General features: G+C 39.9%; 1 protein-coding gene across 1 annotated transcript in view; it reads left to right on the top strand.

Moving 5' to 3' along the window:
* igdcc4 (immunoglobulin superfamily, DCC subclass, member 4) overlaps nucleotides 1-22,585 on the top strand; it is a 70,003-nt gene that overhangs the window by 24,936 nt on the left and 22,482 nt on the right. Inside the window, 4 exon segments of the mRNA XM_042514062.2 lie at nucleotides 294-608; nucleotides 7,960-8,101; nucleotides 12,643-12,776; nucleotides 21,413-21,547. Of these exon segments, the coding sequence (XP_042369996.2) occupies nucleotides 294-608; nucleotides 7,960-8,101; nucleotides 12,643-12,776; nucleotides 21,413-21,547 (726 nt within the window).

The raw sequence follows: 22,585 nt of genomic DNA, 5'->3' as shown, positions 1-22,585 counted from the left end.
TATAAAATGACAAATTGCCAAACATTCCAACTGACAAAGAAGACAGAAAAATGACAAATGATGCAGATATCTGAAAAATTGGATCAGTGGAGAAGAAACATGCAATATTTAGTTCAGCTGTGATAGTGTTCACAGAGCAATATAAAGGTTCCTCCAGAGGCTTTGGATATATTGTGCACAAACTATGCTGACAAATAGAAAATGACTTAGGGACGTATTTTTTACATCAAGGATGAACTTTTGCAGGTACAAAGAATGGTTAACAAACTTTTTTTTCTCTTTGTCCCTCACAGAAAAGCCTGTTTCGGTGGAGCTGAGCTGTGGCGCTGGGCCCAGCCATGTAGTGTTGGAGCCAGGTTTGCCCCTCTTGCTGGACTGCAACCTTGGGGCCAGCGATACACCTTTCAATGTCACCTGGCTTCATGATGGCCAGCCTCTGCCTCCAGAGGGGAGTAACTTCCTGCAGTATCTGGCCAACGGATCCCTCCTCCTGCTGCCGATCTCTAAGTCTGGCCAGCCTCCCCAGGGCATGGAGGGGGGCTACAGCTGCATGAGTGCCAGCGCCATAGGAGCCCTGAACAGCCGGACTGTAAATGTTCTTCTAGCAAGTAGGTGTCCAGCAGATACATTTAGTGGTTTGTTTTGATTAGTGAAATGAATCACATAGTATGCAAATTAAAGCATATGCTGCATGTAGTGCCCCAGGTTAGCTGGAAGCTTTGTAGGTGCACTATTCTGTATTCTGCATTTCTGATTGACTGGTGATTTGCCTGGGGTTAAGTAATGAGTAGATGGAGTAGAGTTAAGAAATTACAAATTTAATCGATACATTGGTAAACAAAAAATGAATCCACAACAACACAGTGGTACATGAAAATCCACAAAACAGTGGTACAATAATTTGTCCCTGGCCTTGAAGTCAATGTTTTTTTGTTTTTTTGTTTTGAATGCGGTTTTTGTTAGAAGCCTCAGAATAGGTCTGTGGTTAATACAAGCTTAAGAAATTAAGACATAAAATATGTCAGTAAATACCCCACTTGTAAATTTTGAAGGCTTTAGGTGTCCTGGTGGTCGTATTAACCCTTTCAAACCTGAGCAAATTGACTTGATTCTTCAGAAAACAAAGTTTTCTGTAACATAATTGTATATATTCTTGAGAGAATTATGCATATAGTTTTAAAGATAATTATACATATATTTTTCTGGACATTTTTAATCAAATACCCAAATCATAATAGAAATCCAAATCATATCGATTTTCTCAATTTTAAATGGTTGAAATGCTAATGAAAGGTGTCTAAATGCAGCACAAGAAAACTGATGTCGATGCAAGTGTTAAAGGGTTAAGCCATGTCACCGTGGTGTAGTTAATTTATAGCACACTTCTGGTGATTGCATTTGCACATAATCCAAAATCCAATGAAAAAATCCCATCGGCAGTCGAGGGAACCAGATTGACGCTTAAATAAAAAAAAATTGTAATCTTTTAAGTAAAAATGCTCCAGATCCAGTTTTTTGTAGATGTGGATATTTGTAGCTTTGTGGAGTCTTCCACGATAGTAAATTGTGTATATTTGACTTTCTCTACTCTAAGTTGGGGAAATCAAGACATTTGAAGACATCACCTATGGGAAACTGTGATGAACATGTTTCACCATTTTTTTTACATTTTATTGAAAGTAAGCCTAAGGTGGGAGCCACAGCCGTAACAATCGTGATATTGGATTGTAGTGTGAAACCATAATACATTATATCAATATGATAAAGGCACCCCTTCTGCCTGAAAAAAATGTGATTGTAGAAAAATGCTGTAGACTGCAGCGATTTTATTGTGCACATGTGTTGTGTGTATGTGTTGGGGCAGTCCAAATGTTTGAAATTGCAGGAAGACGATAATGTAATGGAGGAATATTGGTTTGATTCATCCACCCATTTAAAGCATTCGGTTGGGTATACAGAGAGAGAGAGAGTGCAATGTGATTTGTCAGATTTGCCGAGGGAATTTCCTTGCATGGATGGAGATGAACTTGGTTTTCCTCTGCCTCAGATAGCAGACTTATCCTCTAGTGGAGCGCTAACAAGTGTCCTGGGAACAGGTACACTTTTAAGCAATAGTCTGTTAAAAGGCACAGAGCAAAGGAGGAAGAGTGGGTTGAAATGAAGAGAAATGAAGAGGGAGATGCGGGTGGGAGAGATGAGAGGACAGGCTGTAGCTTTTTAATCACCCTTCCAAGAAGGCCTCTTTCTCTTACACTCTTAAGTGTTAGTCTTTATTTAGTCATTAGCTTTGTGTAAAATGAGACTGTATCCTTTGTGGATGCCCCTGCTTTTGTCAGCTGTCACATGCCTATTTATGAGGAGCTCTTGTTTGGGGGACAATAAGGCGTAAAGGAGGGGTAGGGGTATGTGTGGGATGAATGGCGAGACGGCGGAAAAGGCTGAAGAGAGTTTGCAGTGATGGTGAAAGGAAAAGCTTCAGAGACCATTAAGAATGACCTTCAGTTTGTGTGTGTGTGTGTGTGTGTGTGTTTATGTATGCGCACATGCATTTGTGTGTGGCTCTTGAATTAAATCAACGGCAAGAGGCTATGAGATAGATGTGACCAGTGTGTGCGGGAGGTCGAAGCAGAAACTGCCTCAACATTGACATTGAGCGGACGTTCCCGTTTCCTACTGCGTCTTCGCCAGCAGAAATGAGACTGAAGAGAGAACGTAGCAGAGATCACATCTGTGAAAACACATTACGAAAACCCACCTGCTCCAGTTTCCTTGTCGCAGTACATGATGCATGTGGCCTTGTCTAAAAGCATGTGAACGTGTCGGAAAAGGAGAGACAGTGTGAAAGAAACTGGCTTCCTCTTTGGATAAACAGCATTTCAGTCTCTAACTCGCTCTTTTCTCGGCAAAATGCCAGAGGCGGCGTACAGTGTGTACATTACATTTCCCAAACACATTCACGGGTAAATGATGATGCAGGGAAAAAAGCAGCTTTTAATGTTAATTAGACCAATTAACCTTTCTCGTTATGAGACTGCTGAGGTGAATGTCAGTATTTCCTAATTCCTACCAGCTTTTGCAAAGCCATTACAGTCAAAGAGCTGATGTCATAATCATAAAAAGTGTGCTCCCTCCTCCATACAAACAAGCTGTACTTTTTACGTTTGAATTTTTGCTCTTCATTTACAAAGGACATGGTAGAAAGTGCATTTTCTTTTTTATTTTAAGCTCAAGAAACTGATATTTTTGCACACGTTTTCGGCAATGCACGCTGATGCATCAAAGTGCCTCTTCATTTTCAACAGACATGGTTTTAGTAAATTATAATTTTAAGGCAGCCTTATATTAATGCATACAGTCTTCATCAGTCATAAAATATACAAGTCTGTGCACCCCATGCCTTTAAAAGATGAAGAAGGAGAATCATTCAAGATCAACAATGGTAGTTCATGTGCATCTAACACTAATTTACAGGCTAAATCAGTTTACATAAAAAGTGCCACAGAGTTACTGTAAATGGATTTCTTCTGTCAGGGCTACTGTTTGGCAGATCAGTCCTACATGAATGCGAAAACTGAGAGAATTGGGCGCCTTTTTAAAGCTTTTAAGGGCAGCATACTGTAAATTGGAAATTAACATTTCATACTGCTCCCTGTTGCTATTACAAATATCTGTCGAGGCCAGGGGCACGCTTGATGGGTTTTTTACACTGTTAGTCTGCCTAAGAGCTGGGTAGCAAAGAGGTCACGGGTGGAATTATCTGCTTGCACAAGGGGAGGGGAAAAATGCTGCAATCTGATAGCTGTGGGGCCAAAGAGTGGGGCATAGATAGGGGGACGGACAAAGACGGAGAAAGAGAAAGAGTTGGGGGTAAAGTCAAGGGCAGGAGAGAGAGAGACAAATGAGAAAGAGCAAAGAAAGACAAGATGGGGACTTTTAATGGAGTGCATTGAGGGGTTACACACTTTTCTTAGAGCAATGTCCAAAGAGCTGCCTGCATGTTGTTGTTTTTTTTTGTTTTGCTTTTTTTAACATAGAAAGTTCCCATTGCTAGGAAGCAATTGGACATATTTTTTGACCCTGTGGCTTGATATGTCACCTTTCGTTGGGAGTGTTACTCTGAAAAACACTATGGTTCCTGGTACGTCTGTCAAGGAATTTCATTGCGTGGGACACTCATGGAGTCCTGGGAAAAGACTCATATGATTATGCTTTGACAGAGTGGAGGTGGAAGCCCAGCCAGTCGCCATTGTTCCATCACAGCATGGGCAAAGTGTCTTTTCTGAATACCCTCCGCCCCCTTTTGCGCTAAAGTGTGCTCATGTGCACTCTCGCTGATCAGCTGTTGTTCACCACTCACATACAGACACCCCCCCACCGACACTCATAGATGCACACAGTGATCCAGTAATGTAATCACAAGCAGTCCATGCACAGGCATCAAGGCACACACTCAAGCACCAGAGCCAACACTGAGGTACAAGTAGCTTGTGCTCAATTTTATACACATGCACACACACATGCAGTGAGTCTGGCACCCTGTCAGGCACTTTCTGGCAGTGTCACAGGTGGTGTGTTTACATGAGGGCATCGTGCTGTGTAATGGCTAGAAGTGGCGGGTTTAATGATCAAAACCTCCTGCAAAGCTTGCTACGCAACAATCATTGCAAGTGTTTTGAGAATGAATGAAATGCTTTCTGCTATTATGGCCAAGCAAGTGTGTCTGCCTCTGTGTGCTCATTGAGAAACTTTGTTCCCTCAGAGTGGTAGGAAAACACAGATGGCCAGTTTGTTGCCATGACTAACAGTTGGTGTGTTAGGGGTTAGAGTAATCTGGGAAAGTCCGCCCTGTGTCTCCTCAAGCTTGCAGTGGTTTTTGGAGGAAATCTTGTCCAATAAATTGGGGTAGCTAGAAATCTTGAGGCAACTGCAAGTTTGAAAACACCCACAAACAGAAGTAAGTTTGGGAGGTGGTGCAAGGCTCTGCACTCAGTCCTTCCTTCCATAGTTTGTTTGTTTAAAGTCAGATGACATCCACGTCTCCACTCTTATGCTGGTTTTTAGCAATGCTAGCAGCAGGTCAATGGGAATGGGATGGGAATGTTGTTGTGTTGGACTGTTAGTCCACTACTTTGGTCCTGACCGAAATATCCTGACAACTATTGGATGCATTGGCATGATTTTTTTTCACAGAGAATCATGGTCCTCGGAGGATGAATATGAGTGTTTTTAAAGTGATTTCCTTGTTACCTCCAGTGATACCAGCAGATCTGCATTTTTCATTTCAGTGCATTTATGTGGTGCCATTATCAAGTCAAAATACACTTTGTATGGTGTTTCAGTTTGCACTTCATTGCACTTTTTATTCAGTGCTAATAAGAAAATGTTGGCTTGCTTGCACACTAAAATATGACAGTGAATAACATGGTGAACATTGTGTTAAACATCTGTATGTTAGCATGATGGGAGCCCCTTGGCTGATTTATAGTTGTGCTTAGGCTCTGCGTAGAACCTATGCCGAAGCCTACGCAGCTGTTGTGAGCATTTATACTTGTGAGGTTATGTGTCTCAGTTGCTTGCAAATACACTGACAAAACTGTGGGGTTCCTTTGCCATTGTGTTGACTTTCTATGAAGTGCAGGGAACTTTAATTTATTCAGAACACACTTAAAACAAACAGAAGACACTGCTTAATGGCAATATTAAACATTCAACATCCAAATCCATTGTAACTCACAAGGTTCACAGACAAAACAACTGTCTCTTGGTAGACAAGCTTTCCCACAAATATAACATGCAAAAGTTATTAGCGTAGGCCAATGAAATTTTACTTAAACCCACTGTTAGCCAAGCAGCTAGCAGCATTTTCCTCTACTCATATGATGCTGGGAACAACAGAAACATTTACATAGGTAATGTTTAAAATTTCAGACCCATTATAACTCACATCGTTCACCAACAAAACAGTTGTCTAATACTAGACATGTTTTCTACACACATGCTAACGGTATTGGCATAAGTCTTTAACATTTCCCGTTGCATAAATTAGCCTAGCAGTGTATTGGTTTTTCTATGTTCAAACTAAGCTGGGATAAATCACACACAGTACTTAAAATACTATTTTGTGGTGTATGTCTTCACAATTTCTTACTGCTAATCTGAGAAATAAAAGCTAACAAAAGCTTAATTTGTGCTGTGGGAAATGGTTTTCAGTAGGAATTTATGTAACATATTGTTACTTTTCTATGGGTGTGCACGTCAGCCTACACTGTAGGTAAACTATGACGTCAATACAACAACACAGTAAACCCTGCTTTCCGATACCAACGATTACATTTAACATGTAACACCTCTTTGCCTATGTACAATAAGTGCTAGACACACTTTGGCAGAAAATGACTGGTGGAAACTGACAATCTTGCTGATGTGAGAGGCGTCACGCTGATGTGAAATGTATACAGCAGTTAAAATTTGGAAGCAAATTACACGTTACCTCTTAATAAGATCCAATCTATTGTTGAAAAAAGATAAGTTACAGTGAAGAAGCTGTGTAATTTGTTCTCATGTAATCACTTGTATAATTAAACAGTATCTTTGCCACCAGCAGCTCTTTGAAATGCATGAATCAGCTCTGTCTTTCCTGCAAGGTGGATTTCTGTATGTTATAAAGTGCTGGTTAATCTTTACATGTTTTCATGCTGTGCAGATCTGGTCTGAATCAGTTCTGTGATTAGCCTCACATGGAGAAAATGTGTTAACAGAACAGGATAAAGAGACTAGAAAGAATGACTGATTACAGACTGCTTTTGTATCAGGATGCTCTTTTTTTTTTGTCCCATGCCGTGCCTTGTTTTTTTTTTTTTTTTACCAAACACACAAATTAGGCTATAATGCTTTATAATGATTGTTGTGGTGCAAAGGTTGGTTTTCTGCCGTTACTACATAGGCCTACAGCACTGTATTTTACTAGTCTGATTATATCAGTTGGGATTCGGGGTCTCCTTCTGTTACCTTCCTGTTTTCTTCCTGCCTTTGGTTGCCTTCTCTGTCTTCTCTCTCTGCTCTCTCCTTTTATCCACCCCCCACTCCTCAGTCAGAGCTACAGGCAAAGTGGCTGGGACAGCCAACCAGTTTTGTTCTCTTCTCCAACAGCCTGTTGGGGTCAGAGGTTAGAGGCCCTCAGACAGTGCTCACTGCTGCCCCCTGGTGCTCAGTGTTATCTATAGTAGGAAGCTTTCCCGTGCGTGTGAATGTGTTGAGGCCATGAAAACTGGAGCCCTGCCAAGACTCGACCTGGAGAGAAATAATCTAGCCAAGCCTGATTAAATCCCCAAATTTCTCCTAATCAGGACATTCAAGGGTATTTAAATGGTCTCAACAAGTTTTTAATTAAATTACAAAAATGGAAATGGTACCTTTAACATCCCTAAAATGGCCTAAATGCACTGATCAGAAGTTTGCATGGACAGATTCTAACCTCGATTATGCTATTTTTTAAAGTGAACCAAGTGAAATAAAGTAACTCATAAATTTGATAATTTAAGCAAAAACTGTGAATGGGATTGTTGTTTTATTAAGGACTGAGCCCACAATTAGTGCATAGAACCCTTTCCCCTGAGACCACATTGGTTTTGCAGCCAAGTGTGTGTGTGTGTGTGTGTGTGTGTGTGTGTGTGTGTGTGTGTGTGTGTGTGTGTGTGTTCTGATTTTGTCCATGAGGGAGCTGTCAACCGCCTTCAAGATAATTGCACAGTCAGTCACATCATGTGTGACCTACATCAAACAAACTGTGTCCTAGAGGTAGACAACATGTTACACATATTTTAGATCATTTATTAAAGGTCATTTGCACAGGCAGTAGTTTAGATGTGGGTCACCTTTTGTGTCTGTCTTTCCTGTGGGAAATCACCAATTCTTCTTTGATAGATACCTCCCTGACCTCTATCACCTCTCTACCCCTAGGTCTGTCGAAGTTCCATCAGGAGCCATCACCCCAAACGGTGCCCATTGGGGGATCTGCTCGCTTTGAGTGCCAGATTGAGGGAGTACCCACACCTCTTATTACCTGGGAAAAGGACACAGTGGCTATGCCTGAGGACACCAGGTGACTCTTTTATGTGTTGTTTTTGACCTTCACCATCTCCTTCTTCCGTTTTCTCTTTTGTCTTTTGATTTTCTTACAATATATCAATAAATAAACAATGTCATTACTCAGGTTTGTTTCAGGAATTAAGGGATTTTAACCAAATTATTTTGAGTGTATACCTTTTTTGGTTACCTTATACATTCTCTTAATTTGTTCTCACGTTAATATCCTAGAACTGTCCATTACATGGCATCAAGTCATTTAAATGATGGACATGATAAGTCATATTTGACATGGCTCTAGTTTATTTACTTCCTGTAAAATTGAAATAACCCATAGTTTAGGAAGTAATTAATCTGGGAAACACACACAAGTTAAGTGTGAATTTTAGCTGACCTCAGTGCATATGATGTGAAGACCACTGTTAAGCTCGAGCTGGCTGAGCCCTCCACTTTTTGATTTAAGGTTAAATCTCAGTGCACATAAAAACGGTTTAATATAAAAAATAACAAATATTGTGTTAGCTTGCATTCAATTTGAAAAAAAAAATCATGCTGAGTTCCACAAATTTTCAGAAATGAAAGCACGTGCCACACAGAAGTGACCTTGTTTATAGCTCATTTAGCTATGTGGGTTTATTTTTCAGCCATGCAAAAGAAAAAGTGCGGCAAATAAATCTGCTTTTTTCACTGGAATATGTTTTTGATTTTCAAAGTGAAAAGTGGAAGGTCTTCTTGTATAATTTCCTGGCATCTCTTGCACTAATGTTAGTGGAAGTATGGACTTAAAACTCATTCACAAAGAGCCAATAGTTGTCTCCTTTTGCAAACTATCCTTTCATGACAGTAAATGATTTCAGAATTTGCTCTGTGTAAAACACCTAAATTAAAAATTCCAATACCTTATTTCCATGGCCTAGGAAAGTTCAATCAATATTTGTGAACATGAGCTTCTCTCTGTCAAAGCCTGAAACCAGAGAATAAGTCTCAAACTTGTGATGTCATCAAGTATAAAGTCTGGAGCGGCTCCATAGACAGTGAATGAGAACCTTACCCAGAGATGGTTTGTTTTCTTGTTATGTCCAAATGAGCTTTATTTTAGTGTTTTTCAGCTCTGAAATAGAAAATGTCCCTATATATTTATAACATTTCCCTGGATGCTCTGTGTCATCTAGAACATCCCAATTCATTGCCTATGGTGCAGCTCCAGACTTTCTACCCTAATCACAAATTTAAGTTTTAGCACTCTAGTTTTGGATTTTTGAGAGTTGTTATTGGTTACTAATATTTGTGGATTGTCTTAGATCATAGGAATAAAATGTATGAATTTTCAAAATGGACATAGTTCTTAAGCTTGAGGCTCAGCAGGAGTTACTCCGTACATCAGAGTTTTTCAGTTTCCTTTAATTTTATTTGAAATTGCTCCTAGGATTCGTACATGCCCCGCATGCTGCCTGTACCCAGATGTTTTGGGTTTTTTTTTCTTTTTTCTTTTTTCTCCTTTTTCGTTTTTATTGCCTGTACCCAGATGTGACTGTGCTGTGTTTACAAAGTATACTTGGAAATCTTAAAAACCTTTAAGTCGTCTAGTTGACATTGACGTGTTCTTAAGACATAAAGAACATACATGTGCATGCATATCATTGTAGTGCCATTTAATTACAGTCATATCATTTCCCCATCCTTCCTTTATGTATTTCTTGGAACATAACTATATGCAATAACAAGCTTCAGTGCAGAGGTCAGAGTGAAGTGATTACTAAGCACTCTAATTTAACCCTGATAATACACTACAAGACTTACTAACAATAGAGACAAATAACAGCACATGTAGTCACATCAAGTGCATTTATTTAATTGTTGTGTCACAGTAGAAAAACCGTATAAGTGCTCTATACATATAGAGCTATTTTCCAAGCAGATCTGTTGCCAAGGGAGGATTTGTATATCCTCCTTATACAAAGGAAAAAATGGAACTTATGAAATAAAATGTAAACATTGATAATGTTTCTGGTATTTCCAATGATTGTTTTTAATGGTTAATCTTTTGAAACCTGGGTCCACATTACTTTTCTTGTGCTGCATTCAGAAACCTATCCTAAACCTAACCTACCCTTATTATTTAATTTTTAATTAATTTTTTTTTTATTTAGTATTTAAAACTTCGTATTCTGAACAAATTGCTTTGCTTTCTTTTGAAAACATGGGAACAAAAGGCAATGAGCAACTTTGAAAGGACTGTTCTGCAGATTGCCAGCAATGAGTAGATGTGGAAAATTCTTTTTAAAGAAGTGAGGGAAAAATCTATGTTTATCATAATTATATATTCAAAATTAGTGCAGTTTCTTCACAAGTTGCTCATTGTCCTTTACCAATGTATTTTAAAGACAAAAAGGCAATTTGCTCAGGTCTCAAAGGGTTAATGTATGTTTTAAAACTCCTCTTGCCAGAAAAATCGCATGCCAATGGAAGAATTTTCTTTTAGCTACAGGACTGTTTCAAAGTAAATATTCAGGTTTTGTACATCTATTATAACAGCACTAAATAATCACCTTGAGGTTATATAACACTGCTCACTATGAACTCCCTGTGCTCTTACTAGTAATGAAAAAAACATTTTCAGAATGCATGTCTGCTGTCACATCCTTGACAGATCCCTCTCTGTCTGGTCGCTCTTGCACATAGTCTCATTTACAGGGCCACTTAACGATGCTGACATTTTACTGTGACTCTACTGGCTCCGGCGCCTTGGAATTTGTTTTCAACCTTATTGCACAGAAATAAGTGCTAATGGCTGCTGTAGCCCTGCATGACCCGCAAACAGCTCGCTGCTTATGAGGTCTTATTGGTGGGATGTAGTTCTCCGACCTCAGGCGCCGTTAATGGCCTCTCACAAAGATGAGCCAAAGGATGGCTGATATATCACTGGCTTTTTCTCTCACTGTTCTCTCCTGCTCTAATGTGCCTTTTTCTCTCTATTGGCGCTTCTGCCACCTCTTGTTCTATCTCTTTGCTGTTACCCCCTTTACATCTCTATTTCTGTTACCCCTCTATTCCCATTTTCTCTTCATTCGAGGCTCCCCCCCCCCATTATCTCTTTCTTTTCTCATTCTTTGTTTTTCCCATCAACTGCCCCTTTATTCTCCCTCTCTCTTTTTTCTTAACTCCTCTCCACTCACTTTCCCTGCCCCCTTTCTACTCAGGCTACCACTGGTCATATTTTGGTGGGATTAATAGGCTGTGATAAAGATGATAAGAGGTTGTGCAGTGGCATTACATTGCCAGGGCCCTGAGGGGCTTGGAGTAATATGTTTGGATCATGACCTCTGTGAAGGAGGGAGAAGTAGAGACATGTAGGATTTAAGCAGAAATAGTAAATATCAACAGCACAGATATGTTTACAGAAAGATAATATACACAAATGAAATCATTCTGTGTTTCTGTGAAGGTTGAAAAAATAACGTTCATCATTCTGTCCTTGTATTTTATGAGATACTTTACCGATTTCTAACCAGCTTTGTACCAAAATAGTGTCTGTCTGTAAATTATGTAGATGAACTGTGATAGACTTTCCTCCATTGTGCCTAGATATCCCTCCTCCCTCCAAGGCAAAACTCTGCTGAATAAAGTAAAATACATTCAGCGGAGTTTCGCTGGGTCTCAGGTGGTTGCTCAAACCACAGACTGTACTTTCACATCTGTGTATTGCCCGCCATCTGTGCCGCCACTGCGGACACAAATAGTATAGAGCTTGACCCCCTCCTCTCTCTCCAACTCTGACTGAAATCCAATCAAACAGTAAAACTAGCCAGTGCTGATCGAATATAACTTAAGATTATGTTACAGCACTGCTCATTTCTTTCCTATAATATTTTTAGAAACATATTTTAATGCTCTGTTTAGCTTTAATAGTGACAGATTGTGATCAGGAAGTGGGCGCCATACTGCTTCCTGCACAGCGAAAACAAAGGCAGAAAAAACAATCAAATGTTAAAGCAGCGCTAATCAAATATAAACCAAGATTCTGTTACTGAGTTGCCTGTTTTAACTTACTGTTAAACTGGAATATGAGATCAACGACTACCATTGTTTTGCACGGACCTATCTACATCGCGTCACCCACTAGAGGAAGCTTTTATTCATCTGGTAAAGCACTGCGATCCTGTTAATTGTAATTTTCTACCTATTAAGCAAAAGTGTGTGCCACAGAACCTTTTCTCTGTTTTCTTTGGTTGTGTTGCACCAATTTCAAAAGTATTGATGTTTTTTTACACTAGTGACGTACTGATTTTATATTGGTGATATACTTCTTTAAGTCACTTTTTGAATGCATGACATATAATTGCAACCCTTCCTTGTAGTGGTTGTGCACAAAAAGCCTCTCTCTGTAATAAATAAGGATGGAGTCCTGTGAGGACCCAGCAGGATCCCTGCAGAGTTGATCAACTGGATGCTTCATGCTGCAGAGCACGAAGCCCTTTATTCAGTCGATTTTCTCTCTCTGCCATTTGCCCTTTTCCTTCTGTCACATCTTCCTCTGTTTTGCCCTGTGTACAACAGGTTCATTTCCCTTCTTAACGGGGTGCTGCAGATTCTGGAGGTGACCAAGGAGGATGAGGGCGCCTACCGCTGTGTTGCGTCCAACTCTGCCAGGAAGGACATCAGTCATGAAGCCAGGCTCACTGTCGCCACAGGTGAGGTCTGTTGCAGTGCTTTATAGCGTTTGAATAGGCAGCCAGGCCCCGCTGGGAGCTGCCAGGGCCAACCTTAAAAAATCTAATGTGAGTTTTAGGACTAGATGCTTGAAAAGTGTCTCACCGTGTATTGTGTGTGCTTGTTTTGTCTGTCAGTGACTAATCTAATCCAGTTTGAAAAAAAAAATGTAGTCAATTATTTTACAGACTGAACTAGCAAGTTTTGAATAATAATGTTTCTGATTTTCTACATCACACTTGTCTGAGTTGCATTTTGTCCTGATTGTCCTCTAAACTTGATACTGCTGATACAAAATTATGATCGTACATACACCCCTTAACCTCTGATTTAGGGTGAGAAAGAGAAACAGAGAAACGTTTTGCCTCTTCAGCAGATGAATGTGAAAACAGCATTCTAGTGTTAAACTCTGTTCATACCTCGCTCTGCACAGTGAAGGTCAAACAAACGGGTGAAGTAACAATGAGCTGGTGAACGAGTTCCTTAATTATTTTTCAAGCTGCAGTAGGTTAATAAAAGAAACCTCTGAATCAATCTCATCATCAGTGAGCAGGAAAGCGTTATGATCTCTATCTTGGGCAGGAATTTAGCGCCATCATTCTGCCTCATGGCTCTTTATCAAAGGTGCAATCACAGAGTTGGGGGGGCAGAGTTGACTGGCCTTTAAGCCGGTCACGCAGACAGCAACAGCACCAATTCGACATCTGTGTAAAAGGGACAGCCAGCAGGACAGAACAATGAATGGGATGGGTGTGATGTTTTAATGTCGTCTTATGTGTGGTACCGTACAGCCAAGAGATTTATAATGCATATCTCAAATAAGAACAACAGTAGCCGAAAATGTCCACATATTGGGAAAACAATGAGGTCCAGGAGCTCCTTACCATCTGAGCAGAGGACAAGACCAGCTGCCATTGTTATTGTTATGAGGATGCTGCCAACGCATACGTTATATGTAACACGAGATGCTGATGCTGTTGTGTAACATGTCACGCCTTTTTTGCTTCTGGAATGCCAGCATGCTATCTCAAAATCACTCACTGGGGTGAGAAGGTCTGGCAGTTATGTGACCTCAATCCACAATCAGCCCTCTTGGTCCGGAAGAACTGAAGAAAATGCTAAGATAACGTTTAGCTAGCTATGAAGTGTTAAGTAAAAAGAGAAGCGGTTATTAAAGAACCCCAGGAATGAGTCCTAAATCCCAGGAATCTGTTAGCATTTCACCACCTTCGGTTCCCTAGTCTCAAAGTCAATGGGTTTTTTGAATCGGTTTTTGGTTAGTAGCCTTAAATAAGGTCTTTGGTTAACGCTTTAACGCTTGCTTAAAAAAGACTTTAATGTTTTGTTGTACGACATGAAATTCAGCAAGCCAAACCGCGCTGAGCGCGACTTTACAGCCGCACAGTGGAGGCGACACAGCAGTAGTTTAGTTTGTTTAAGCCAAGCAATAGCTTCTTACTTCAGACAATTGCATTTAAGCTTTAAAAATCCAGAAAGTGTCGTTCATTAGAAAAGATTATTTTGCTGAACAAAACCTGTGAGTATCATAAATGGTTGTTTGCTTATTTTCTGCAATGATCAAAAATCCAATGGAAAAATCCCATAGGCTTTTTGACAAGGGAAAAAGGGCGGTGTTAGCTTCTTAGTTGGCCTGGGGCATTCAATGTTAGGATAAGGGTAAGGGTTACAACTTGTTACTTGTAAGGTACATCATGTCTTCATGTGTAACAAATAAAGTATATGGATAAAGTGGATTATTGTTATGTTTTATGTTTAGCCTCATATTTGGTCCCTATAAGTCCTGTTAGTGGAGTTCAACTAACCGTTGTGTTGGTGAGTTTGCCCCATGGTTTGCCCTGTAGTGGAGGTGGGCGTGGTTTGTCTGGAGTATGTCATGTCGCCCTCAAGTTGATTGTCGCTGCAGCTATGCATGTCACCACTAGGGCAGCATGATGTCGCTGTTTTGTTCTGTGTAAAAATAAAAAGGCAGCATAAAGACCGGACTTCACTGTGGCCCGATAGCACAGTTTCTGTGAAAAAGGGGCTTCTGTTACAAAAGTTCTAAAGCAGTCATTCCGTAACGCAAAAATAAAAAGACTCCATTATTACAGCAATAGTAGTATTTCATCCAATGCCAGGGTAAGACTGCTTGCTGCATAATATAAGTGATATGGTTATGTACCTTAGATATAGCTGTAAACTTCAGAGATATTTAAACCGAAAGTGGACAGAATAGGAGCTTAGAATATGCGTTTGGTAAAGACCAACAACTCTGAGGATCTAAGACTTGGCATCTTTCTCTTGAAAGAAGTTTAAAAACCTTTTTCATGTGACTTCAGCCAACTAAAACTTCAGCAACCTTTGCCATGCTTTCTTTATACAGTATTATTTCTATACATTTCAGTCCCATTTCTCATTAAAAGCATCAGCAAGCTGCTGATGGCTTGTATAGAATGCAAGTGTGCGCCTGTCCTTCAGACTCCATTTGCTGCAACACATACAGATATGAAGAAAATGGCATTGATTCATTGATTGAATTCATAGTCTATATTAGTGCTGGCATTGGGCTTAAACTTTCAGTTTAAACTTTCAGTCTCCTGTGTGCAACTGGCATTGTTTGTTTGGTCATCCCTTCATCCACAGGACTCATTCTCCCTGTTTGGTAAGAATTGCAAATTGCAAGAAATTGCAAATTGTTCAGTATTTCAGTTCAGTGACTAAGAGCATGACACATTCAAAGTTATGCAATTCAGATAAAAATGTTATGTTAGTCATAAGTAAATGCTGGCAAGAGTGAGTTTTTTTTTTTTTTTTTTACATATGTACACTTTATTGTCTCCCAATAAAGCTCATCTAAACTGCATTACTCATAATTTTGTAAAAACCACAGCAAATTGACTCCAGTAGCCTTTGTTTTCTACAATTTACCTCAGTTTACAATAATCAAAATGATTACACATAATCTACAACAAGCAAGAAGAAATCAAATTATCAAAATGTTATTAAGATCAATTCATACCATTGCAACAAACAAAGGGTACATTTTACTTTATGATGTAATTATGCTTCATCAATGAAACCCAATCTGACAATTACATGAAATGATTAATGCTGTTTACAGATTAAAGGGATATCCTTCAGGATCCATCCATGGTATTTGACTACTTTGATATCAATATACACCTTACTCCAGTTTGATCAAATGCCCAGGGTGACTGCACCCTACATGGACATGCATTAGTGGATTACATGGTGCAGTGAAACAGTGAATAGTGGTGTGATGATGTGTTTCTCCATTAGGCAACCCACATTAAAGTTATGTTGTATTATCTGCCTCTGTCGCTATCTGTCAGCTGTAATTGGCTGCTCTGTGGAAACCATTGTGTCCTTCTTGAGTCACAGTCTTTGTGTCCTTTAAAAGAAAGACAAAGAGGAGGAGAGACAGACAGATGAGGCCAAAAGAAGTGAGTCAGAAACAGCATTTGGACATTAAATATTTCTTCTCACTTTTCTCGTACTTACATTACAAAATATGAAGAAAAGTATCCTCTCTTTTTTTGCATAACAAATGCTCTTGTCTTTGGATAGTGAAAAAGCTTTTTGAATATTAGTTTGCCAAAATGTATGCTTCATATTCTGATGGATTTTCATACCTGTAATGATAGTTATGATGCGTCCAGGATATTTTCCTTGATGGTTTTCCTGCTGTCATGGAAGCAAAGTACAAAGTGCTTCCCTGTGTGTAACTTGCCAAGTGATAATGAAGTTGGTTCTGTGGGCTTTGGAACCATAGGCTATTTTAACTGGTACTTAATTAATTAGCTTGATTGTTTTTAGGATGCATTGATTTGATTAATCTATTTTAATGTGAAATGTAAAACAAACCTCATCATGACTCTGCTGCTTTGCATTCCCTCCGGTACAGTGAGGTATTTATTTAATTAAGTAGTTAATTTCTAAACAGATTGTACTCTTTTTACACCATTTTTATGTATTTTTTACTTGTTGGAGGGCCGCTAAGCCATGCGTAGAGAATAAAAAAGATTGACCACCCACATAGAAATTGTGTTGAGCAGCGCAGTCCCTGCACAGGAAAGTGCAGCTTCTTTGGTCAGTGTAGAAGCTACAGCTGATTATGGTAAATGATCTTTGCAGCAGGTATTTTGCAGCCAGATGTGCTGCTCCCAAGTGATCACCTTCGTCTTTGCCGTTCATTGAATGGCCACTAGAGGTTGACTCGCTTCTGGAGTCAGATCACCATGGTAAAATGCTCATCTTAAAGTGATAGTTTGGGATTTTTGAAGTGGGCTGTATGAGAAACGTATGTATGGTTTGTGTATTTCATATTACATGGTGTCCGTGAAAGGTGCTATGTAAATTAACTTTACATACAGTACCTAGCTGTCGGCGCGCTTCCGGTTTGCAGAAACAGAGGGGGCGCGCAACTCAAGGTTTAGCATAAGCCAGCTGTGTGGTTGATATAAAAACATATTTTAGTCACTTTAAATAGGCCAACTTGAAAAAAGTCAATGCCAGTCTAAGTGAAAGCTGTATTGAGAGGATTTTACCGCTTTACCTTGCCGTCACACAGCCTTTAATTTTGGCGCTACATTTTTCAACCACATAACATCCATATTCCTACGCAGTAGCCCAACAGAGCCGCCCACAGTATCACGCCGCCGGTCAGCTGTTTGAGTCAAACTTGGCGGTTTACGGAAGAAACAACAAACACAAACCTCAGGATCTGTCTGATTCAGAATATGTCAGCTCTTCACACTTAACTGGTTGTTTGGTGAGTAGTTTCATTTATGCGTAGGTATTTAGTGTAATATTACGTGGATGGGTTAAGCGTTGCTCTCCGGAGTTGACGGTTTGGCGGTGGTTTTATGTAATTGTCTTGAGAAATGTTCGCTGCAGCTGCAGAGTTGTCTCAGTCGTGCAAGTGAAGTGTTGATGTCTGTATTCAGTGAAACTGGCCACAGCAGTTTTCATTTCTTTCTTCGAACAACCAGCAAAAACGCAATATGAAATCCTCGGAAACATGTAACAGCACTTTCTGACCTAAACAGATGACCGTAATGCCGTGGACGGCTCAGCTGAGCTTCTGTGTAGGAATATGGATGTTTTATGGTTGAAAAATGTAGCCTCAAAAGAAAGGGCTGTGTGACAGCGAGGCAAAGCGTGACAATATTATCAATACAGCGTCCACTTAGACTGGCATGGCTTTTTTTCTGGTAGGCCTTTTTACAGTGGCTAAATGTCTTATGATATTAGCCACTCTACAGCAGCATAATGCTAAGCCTTGGGGTGCGCGCCCCCTCTGTTTCTGCAAACCGGGAGCGTGCCGACCGCCAGCTACTGTATAATAGACTACAGTAACTACACATAATGCAGCCCCGCTTCAGAAATCCCAAACTATCACTTTAACAGCAGAAAAAAAGTCCATTGTTTATACAGACTTTTTTTTTTAACAACGCACTCTACTGTCCCCTGGAGAAAACACGCCTTCTGAAGGCTTTATATCATTGACAAACACATTCAAACAAAACTTAACTCACCAAAACCATCTTGGCTAGTCTTTTTACTGATCCAGCAGTCATCACCTCTGGTTTCATCAAAATAAACCTTTAATTTTATACAGTTAGACGAGGAAATATGCTGGCTCTACTGCTGTTTTCCCCCATTGTCTCTCTCTGCTATTGGTGGCTGGCTGTGAAGTCCCTGAATTGTTATCCATACTCGTGCCATTGTCTCAGCTCAGCGGCTTGTTCCACCAGTAGATGTTGGCCTCTGGTGATGCATGCTGTGCATTACAATACATTGCCTACATACAGCATCACTATATTTGTTTAATAGAAAGAGGAGTGTTTTTGATAGTATTAAAATTCTCTATTTCTAAATACCTTGGTATACCCTAATAACTTGATACTGCCCAAGCCTACTCAACGCACATAGCCAAGCTCTAATGCTCCAATGCTGAGGTGCACAAGTCCTTGTATTTTACATGTACTCCAGCTGCCTCAAACCTCAAGTTTCTACTTTCTTTACTTTACCCCCAGTTTTCTTCATGCTTTATGCTGCATTCACACTCATTACATCTACATATAAGACCCCTATGAAGGCGCACCCTGCAGTGCAGCCCGCAAAGGAGGACTGACCCACTTAAAGCCTTATGTATAACCAAGGATTGCTGAATGTAATCTCAATGATTAATTTATAATGTGTTTATAGAATGCCAGGCCTCTCTCTGGAGGTCATTAGCATTATGTGCTGCTGAGGATGGCTGGGCTGAGTGTAATTGCAGTGAATTAAGGCCCCCTCACAACAGTGTTACCTTGGGGACTGATACACACTCAAGAAATGAGTAGTCTGGTCCCTTCAACCCAAATACCAATATGCTTTCAATAACATCCTTAGTTAGTGAAGAGGAGAGATGTTCCTCAGTTCTATTATTGAGGCTATTCCATTAACTGTTTTACCCTTTTCTCTCATAGAAAGATTCCTTTTGTGTTCTCTTTTTGCCTCTTTCTTTTGTTCGAACACCTCTTTGCTTCATTAGTTGTCTTTAGTCACAGCATCACCTTCTTTCTCGTTCACACCATCACCTCTGTTACGTCAGATTATGCTGCTACCTGTAAATAATATGTGCTATAAGGGCCTCTATCCTGTCATATTCTCACATTAAAACCACTATAGTCAAGGTTTCCTATTCAGATTGTATCCATATCCAACCTCCACTAAGAACTGATTAAGCCTTAACCGTGTACCAGTCAGTCAACGATAGGTTCTGTTTTTATGATGATGTGACTTGCTGTATTAAACGGAGAGTCTCCCATACAAGTTCTCACTGAGTTATTTCAAACTTTGTTTGGAAACCTGTCTTCTGCCTGGACTAGTGTGAAGTACCATAGTCAGTATAAAGTAGTGGACAGAGCCACTGTGACATCACCCGTTGGTTTTTGGACTCCATTTTTGAAGCCTCAAGTGTGGCATTTTGGCCGTTGCCATATTTGATTTTAGAGCCAGAAGTTACCATATTTGGATGAGATAATCCTAACTGTAGCTGCTAGCTTGATTAGCACAGTGCATTTACCACTATGGTAAACAATGATAATACTTATATAAATGCTTTTTTCTTTTTTAAAAAACAGGCTTATAACTAAAACAAAACATACTTACTGGAAAGACTAAATATCTTTTTGAACAACCAAATGCTAAACTAGACTTTTTAGGCAACCAAAATGTCACAAATAACTTTAATGGACTGAAAACTCACTGAAACAGTGGCGTCCTCTGAATCTTTGGTTACTCCAGCGAAATGTTGCCTAGATAATGCTGTTGACGTGGCAGTGACTTGCTAACGGATGGCACCCACCTGTCACTCAAAGAGGCCACGCCCTAATTATGCGTAACTTAAAGCCTTAATGAGATTTAAAAGAATGAATTAGAAAAAAAAAAAGATTTAAAAAATCACCCAGAGTACAGTCATCATTAACAAAGAACATTAGCTATACAGAAAACTGTGTTTTGTACCAGGCTATGAAAACGTCTATTTCTGCTTTAGGTATTTTAACATGGGTATCTTCTCTTAGAGCCAGCCTCAAGTGGCCATCTGAAGAACATGAGTTTTTCACACCTCTGTGTTGGCTTCATTTTTGAGCCCTTGTGCTTGACGACTGTGAAATTCTAGCTGCTGATCTAATGGCCATGCTATCAGGATGCTAATGCTAATCAGTATTTGGGTCATCACCAGAAAATCCCCTTTGCAGGTCAGAAAGTCAGTTGTGTCTTTGATGGCTTCATTAGGTATGTGTCTAAAAGTCAATTTTTCCTCCTCTTTTAAGGGTTTTCAGCAGCTAAAAATGAGGCAAAAATAGTGCTGGGCTTGCGTCCTGTCTCCTCTCATTTGAACATTTTTCAGATAGAACAGAGGAAATCTATTTCTCGACCACTTCATGTTGGCAGTTAACAGGAAACACTTATGCATAGTGCCACGCACTGGTCAGGGAATGTCCCTGTGTTATAAGTGGTTACCCCATGTTGTAACTTGAAGTGTGTGTACAGTAGAAGTGTGGATAAGTTAGTTCACGAGGCATGCAAACGTTTCTAATGACTCATCCTCAAATGGGAGAAAGTCCTCACCAGAACTCAGTGAGGAGAGTGAAAATTGGGAACCAGTATTTAGAGGGTCGACCAATTTCCTTAGTTGATCTGATCCTTCTTAACTTAATAATTTATCATCATTGTGTTGTTGAGAATACAAGCTGTTTGTTCACATAAATATTCTGCAGTTACACCCAAAAAGGCCTGGACGTTTTTCAGCTCACTCGTAATGTGGTGTCTATGTCGTTGGAAGGAATAGTTAGAGAAACTTCAACAATAATTAGGGAGAAGTGGAAAAGCTCTGTAGCCCGATAATCAGACTGAATTGCCACTTTGTTTCACCTCATTGGTAAAGAATGAAGTATTTGATTTGCAGAAAAACCTGTGAGAGATTGAGAATACTGGACTAGGCTGATAGCATCTCTCATTCAGTCAGTGGAGTCAAACAGGCACTTTTCCCAATCACAAACTTACTACTCTATTATACACTGGATACTACTTTTTTTTGTTGTAGGCTCTGCTGAAGCCCTGAACAGAGTTGCGATTGTTGCACCACCTCAGAATGCAACAGTTGTGCTCGGCCGTCCTGCTGTGATGGAGTGTATGGCACAAGGCAAGCCGAAGCCACTGGTGTCCTGGAGCAGACAAGGTAACGCTCACAAGTGCTTTTGGTCGCTCTTTTATCGCCACCATTCTCATCCTTTTCTTTTTTTTTAAACTGCACTGATCCCACTTCCATAATCTCTGTTTGTCCGCTTTCCAGCTATCTGTATAACACAGAAGGAACAAACAACACTTCAGAATCAGATTTGCAGAGCTGCTGTTTTTATGACGATAGCTTTCTCCTTTTTGCTAGTCCTGTGTTGTTCTGTTGTGCACTGAGTCATGCTTTACATCACATGAGTTGTCACATTGAATAATTCACACCTCTACAGCTTTGATGCACACACACTTTTAGTTTTGGTGGGAATTATGTCATGTAAAACAAATTCCTTTGCGCTGTGATTTGGCATCATCGCTGCAGTTTTTCTAAATGGAGTTCTGCATCTGAAATTCCTCCTTCATTTACATTTAAAATCAAAAATACATATTTTCCCTTTTACCCGTAGTGCTATTTATCAGTCTTGGTTGTTTTGGTGTGAGTTGCTGAGTGTTAAGGACATCGGCCATAGAGATGTCTGCCTTCTCTCCAATATGATGGAACTAGATGACACTCAGTTTGAGGTGCTCAAAGGGCCAAAAAACCTCAAACATTTGAAAAACAGAACAGCAGTGTCTCTTTCCATGAATCATGACCTGGTTACTCAAGATAATCCATAGACCTCGTTGTGAGCAGTTTCATGATGGAACTATTTTCTTTCTACCAAAACTGCATCCACAAACTGTGCAGAAGGATGCATGCATCTAGCTGACCTAGCACCACTAAGGTAACCAGCATTACAGCTCAGAAGAGGAGGACGTCATTAACGTCTTCTTCTCCTGCTGTCACAAACACGAGCCTCTCATCCATGAGCAGATGCACGCTTCCCTCTGCGCTGTGATACAATTTGCGTATGTAGTTTGGCAGAAAGAAAATCGTGCAAACATTAAACTGCTCACAACAAGGTTTGTAGAATGTCTTGAGTAACAGGGTCATGATTCCTGGGAAGAGACAGTGCTGTTTTGTTTTTTAAATGTATTTTTTTGG

Source organism: Plectropomus leopardus, chromosome 1 (genome assembly GCF_026936395.1).
Source record: "Plectropomus leopardus strain MGB_pleo_1.0 chromosome 1, ASM2693639v1, whole genome shotgun sequence".
Taxonomy (NCBI): Eukaryota; Metazoa; Chordata; class Actinopteri; order Perciformes; family Serranidae; genus Plectropomus; species Plectropomus leopardus.
The sequence above is the reverse complement of the archived record's forward strand: the minus strand, read 5'-3'. Positions and strand labels throughout refer to the sequence as shown.